Here is a 5029-nt window from a genome sequence, read left to right as displayed (position 1 = left end):
GCTGCTCTGCGGGCCAGGAGGATCCCTGGACACAGCCTGACCCCATTCTCTCTTCTCCTTCTGCAGGCCAGCAATGGGCAGTGGTATCAAATGAATGACCATGAGGTTCGCCCCAGCAACATCAAGGTGGTCCTCAACCAGCAGGCCTATGTGCTGTTCTACCTGAGGTGAGAGAGCCCTGTGCCTCCCAGCCCCTCTGCACCCACTCCCAGTGTCTGGGATGGGGCTGGCAGCGCCTGCCTGGCTAGGGGAGGGAGCTTGGCCCAGGCAGCCCCAATGCCCATGTGCATGAGCTGGCTCGGAGAGGAGTGGTCAGGAAGGGTCCTGCCCCTTGTCATGGCTTTGCTCTAGCACCTCATCTCTGAGTGTCTGGCTCCTGTTCCTCGTGTGTGTCTGCGGAGAGCAACCTGATCACTCACACCCTCACGGCTGAGCCCTGTATTTTGCCTTCCCCAGGCTCTCCAGCCCCAGGAAGAGCTCAACAGGGCCTGTGGCCAAGGCTGCCTCCAGCATGTCCAGCCACATTGACGGTAACTCCAACCAGGTCAAGAAAATTGGGACTAACGGGACCCTGTCCGGATCACCCATGGGCCTGGTGAGTCCTGAAGGCTGCTCCCAGCTGGTGCTCCCAGGAGCTGCTGCTCCACAGGGACCAAGGGCTGCAGGTGTGTGGGAGGGCAGTGTGCGGGAGGTATCCTGATCCTGCTGAGCCTTGGGATCCTGGGTGGGCATGGGGAGGGCAGTATCTCTGTATCTGTGGCTCATCGACTCTCTCCTCACTGAACTTCACTCTTTCTCATTGTCTAGAAACGAGCCGAGCTGCTGGGGAAGGGGCTACCAGGTCTGGATGATGTCGGAGTCCCTGTGTCCCGCAGCGCTCTCGGAACAGGGTTGAAGCTGACAAACGGAATTGCTTCATCTAAGCTGTCTCCTCAGACCCCATCCTCCAAACTGCCCCACAAGGCCACACCATGGCTTCCTGATGCAGCCCAGAAGCCCAAGAAGCTGCAGACACCTGCCATGCCCAGGGCAGGCTTCCATGTCACCAGCAGCATGAGCGGAGCTGAAGCAGGGCTGCCCCGTCATGACTCGGACAGCAAGAAGCCACCTACGTCATCCAAGCTGCTGAAGTCCAACCAAGACCCCAGTTGTGATGGAGCCGTGGCTGGGACCCTGAAGAAGGATTCCCATGGCAGCACGGCAGGGCAGCTGGCCAAGGAGATCCACAAGGCCAAGAGCAATTCCAGCAGCTTCTGCACCTCTCAGGGAAGGGACTCTGGCACCCACCTCTCTGCTGGCCCTGGTGCCAAGCCAGCTGTCCCCAAAGACTCTGAGCTGGCTGCCCACAAAGTCTCCAAGACAGCCACTGTGAAACCCTCTGTGCTGGGCAGCACCACGTCACCACCAACAGCCAAGAAACTGGCACTGTCTGGCAAAAAGGTGAGTCTGAGCTTCTGCTGAGACACTCCAGTCAATGCTTTGTGCCTCTGAACTGGGGCTGTGTTGGGGGAAGCGTAGTGCTACTGTCAGGCACTTGCTGAGCTGGGGGTGGGTGTGGAGAGCCCCCCAGCCTCCATCCCAGGGCTGTGGCAGCTGCTCTGCCCTCCCTCTGGGTCTGGGTGTGGGGTTAGTCCCCACTGGTGTTCATGTCCCTGAATGATGCAGGGGGGATGGCTCCTGCCTGGGAGTGAGGGATAGCTGTGCCAGTCCCTGCAGTGGGGTGACTGCAGCACCTTCTCGGGGTACATGTCCCCTGGGGTGAGTGGCAGTGGGTGATGCTGCAGCAGGAGGGTGTGTGGGTGCCTCCTCCCTGGGCAGTATGTGGGACTGGCCCTCAGTGCTGCAGTGCAGCCAGAGCTTGGGATGGTGTGCTGGCATTCCGGGTCTCTAAATTTCCTTCCTTCCTTTTCTCCTTTGTTCTTCTAACTGAAAACACTTCTGATTCTCCCACCCCCGCTTCCCTTCCCCTGTCTGTGTCTGTTCCCCTCCCCTTTCTCTGGGCTCCCATTTTTCTTTTGGCTCATGGAAACGTCTCTGCTTTAGACCTAGTTTTTATTTATAACTGCAGGGCAAAACCTGGCAGAAAGTGAGCAGGAGTGACCACCACACACAGTCCCACCCTGCGGACACCACCCACCGTGACTCCACTCCTGAGCCCCTGGGCAAGTCCAGGTAAGCAGTGCCATTCCTCGCAGGCTCCCGCATGGCAGCAAGGCCAGTGGCATCCTTGGGTGCTCTGTGGGGCATCTGTGTGACCTCGCAGCTGGCTCTCCTGTCTCCGGGGCTGGCAGGGCTTGCTGTGGATCCAAGAAGCAAGACAGTCTCTGCCTGTTGACAGAGGGTGGGAGGGAGGTTTGCAGGCCCTGACCCCATACTAGTGTTCTGTGGCATCAGGAGGCACCAGCCTCATCTGGATCTTGCTCCAGGTCTCACTTGTAGCCTTCACCACCTGCATGTGCTTCAGCAATGCTGTCTTTTTCCCAGCCCACTGTGGGACAGCACGTGCCCTGGCACTGGGCTGGTGCAGGATCCCTGTGCATGCTTGCGGAGCAGGGTCTGATGCTGATTTCATGGCTGAGCTGGCAGCAGTTGGGTGTTGTGCTCATGCACCTCAGGGTGGGAAGGAATAGAAGGGCTCCCACTCCTGATCTGGCTTTCAGATCACTCTCTTTTCCTGTCCTTCAAGGCTGTCCTCATCTGCTCTTCAACTACCAAGTCCTGAAAAGTCTGCCTTCAGCTTCATGCTCAGCTTGGCCGCTCAGCTCCCAGCCTCGCCCCCGACCCACAGTTCCACTGCCGATCCTTCACACCATCTTCCTTCCAGCAGCAGGGAGAAAGGATCCAGCCAGGTGGAACCAGAGGGTTCCTGCAAAAAGAGGCGCCGAAAGAGGAAGCATCATAGTGCAAACAGGACTGTGGCTGTGAGGGACATGGATGAAGTCTCCAGTCCCCCCAATAAGGAGAGAATTGTCTCTCCAGAGGACTTCAAAGACAAAGACTCCAGGCCCCCCAAGAGGGAGGTCATTGGCTCTCAGAAGAACTTCATGGATAAAGACTCCGGACCCCCTAAGAAGAAGAGACTTGTCTCTCCAGAGGACTTCGTGTCCAGCCTGGGGAAGGAGGCAGCAGGCCAGAGTCCCAGTGATGCCCCAGACTGTCACGACACGGAAAGCAGGCCCAAGCAGCATGTGTCAGAGCCCAGTGTTGACCTGGGCATGAAGCCAAACTTCTCCCTCAAGAGGAAGAAGAAGAAAAAGAAGAATAAGAGCAAGGAGAGGCCAGTGGAGAAGGCAGAAGAGAACCACTCTGGGATGCTGTCACTGGACAGGTGAGGGACAAGGAGCACACAGAGCCTGAGGTCAGGCTCTCTGGGCTGTGGTCAGGGGCTTCTTTCTGTGCATGGGATGTGCCTCAGCATGGAGCCAGCGGAAGCATCTGCTTCCTGGGGGTGGCTCAGCCCTCTTGAGTGCAGTGTGGGTGTCCCTGTGCCCTGTGGGGAGCTCAGATTCTTCCCCGCTCTGGTCTGTCTGGAACAAGCTGACCCTGCTGCCTTCCCCAGCTCCAGGAGGACTGAACCAGAGCCACAGACACATCAGAGCATGGAGACTGGAGAGCGCAAGCACCGCAAGCGCAAGCGGATGGACAACCTCAGCAGCCCAGCTGCCAACGCTGCCCATGCCACCACCGCCACCCCAGGTATGCCCTGTCTGGTGCCTGGCAGGGCCAAGCCAGCAACTCATCTGCCCATGGGCCCCTTGGAGCACTGCTGTGCTGTCCCCAGCACTCGCTGGTCCCCTGTCCCTGCCCAGGACTGCCTCTGGAGCTCCTGCAGGAGAGCCCAAGAGTCCCTAGCTGTGCCCTGGAGGAGGGGTGGGGACAGGCCCCTGGAGGGGTGACGATTTACCCCCAGGACAGGCTGCAGTGTGCCCAAACACCCTGTGCCATCAGGACCTTGTCTGTCCTGACAGTGTTTGCTGGGGTGAGAGCTGCTTGGAGAGGGAGGGACATGGGAGCTCCCCCTGCTCATCCTCATCTTGCTTGTTTCTGCAGTGGCAACACATGACAAGGATAACCAGACTGGAGATGAGGGACACTCCGTGGCTCCCCTGAACCCTGTGGCCAGGCCCCAGCCCCGGCGGGCCAGGAGTCCAGCGTGGTGGGCGAGCTGCTCCAGAACTGCTTGGACAAAGCTTATGGCAAACAAGGTAATCCTGGCTCATCTGGGTGGGTGAACAGCCATGCAGTCCCCCAGCCCCAAGCCCTGGATGTGGGCAGAGCCCTCTGAGCTCCACCTGTCCCAGTGGAGGCAGTAGCAGGGCTCCTGGAGCTGAGCAGGTGCACCTGGCTAGGAGGCTGTCAGGAGTGGCCCTGCTCAGGTGGGTGCAGTGGGGCACAGCCTGGTGCTTCTGCTGACTGTGCTGCTCTGCAGTCTTAACGTGGCAGGGTGAGATTTCGGCTGTCAGCCAGGATGCTATTCGGGACACAGCATGCGCCCGGAGCGAGACTGTCATCGATGAGTGGGACCAGGAGTTTGACAAAGGAAAAGTGAGTGCTGGCTGTGTGCTGGACTGGGGCAGGGGGAGGAGGGTGGGGACCCTGACCCCAGAGCCTGCTGTCTCTGCACAGGTAAAGAAAATGAGAAAGATGAAGCAGGAGCGGAAGAGAGACTCGAATCCCTTCCAGAAGCTGCAGAACAAGCGGAACTTCTGGTTGATGTCGCATCCTGCCAAGATGGCCAGCCTGGGCCACTGGCTCTGAGGTGAGCAAGCTGGGGGGGCCACAGCGAGCCCAGGAGGCAGGAGGGGGTGGCAGCCTGGCAGGGGGCTAACGCTGCTCCTTGCCCCATAGGTTGAGATGTGCATCCCCCAAACGACTCCTGGAGCAGTCCTGGGTCCAGGACCAGGGGCAGCACTGTCCTTTGAGCTGTTGGTGGACCACACACAGCAAGGAGGGAATACAGCCCCAGCCCTGGGGTCCTGCCCTCCCCTTCTGGGAGCTGCATTTCGAGCTGCATTTCCAGCTGCCGAGG

At 59.4% G+C, this 5029-nt stretch overlaps 1 protein-coding gene across 1 annotated transcript in view; it reads left to right on the top strand.

The window, feature by feature from the left end:
- Positions 1 to 4758, top strand: part of USP36 (ubiquitin specific peptidase 36) — a gene marked incomplete at its 5' end in the record, with an annotated part of 7895 nt that extends 3137 nt beyond the window's left edge. The window contains 9 exons of the mRNA XM_009077901.1: positions 67 to 167; positions 457 to 595; positions 808 to 1440; positions 2069 to 2172; positions 2825 to 3328; positions 3560 to 3696; positions 4131 to 4205; positions 4430 to 4545; positions 4627 to 4758. Of these exons, the coding sequence (XP_009076149.1) occupies positions 67 to 167; positions 457 to 595; positions 808 to 1440; positions 2069 to 2172; positions 2825 to 3328; positions 3560 to 3696; positions 4131 to 4205; positions 4430 to 4545; positions 4627 to 4758 (1941 nt within the window). The remainder of the gene's footprint in view (positions 1 to 66; positions 168 to 456; positions 596 to 807; positions 1441 to 2068; positions 2173 to 2824; positions 3329 to 3559; positions 3697 to 4130; positions 4206 to 4429; positions 4546 to 4626) is intronic.
- Positions 4759 to 5029: the final 271 nt, after the last annotated feature.

This window comes from Acanthisitta chloris, unplaced genomic scaffold (assembly GCF_000695815.1).
Source record: "Acanthisitta chloris isolate BGI_N310 unplaced genomic scaffold, ASM69581v1 scaffold10517, whole genome shotgun sequence".
NCBI lineage: Eukaryota > Metazoa > Chordata > Aves > Passeriformes > Acanthisittidae > Acanthisitta > Acanthisitta chloris.
This window is presented reverse-complemented; position numbering and strand designations above follow the sequence as displayed.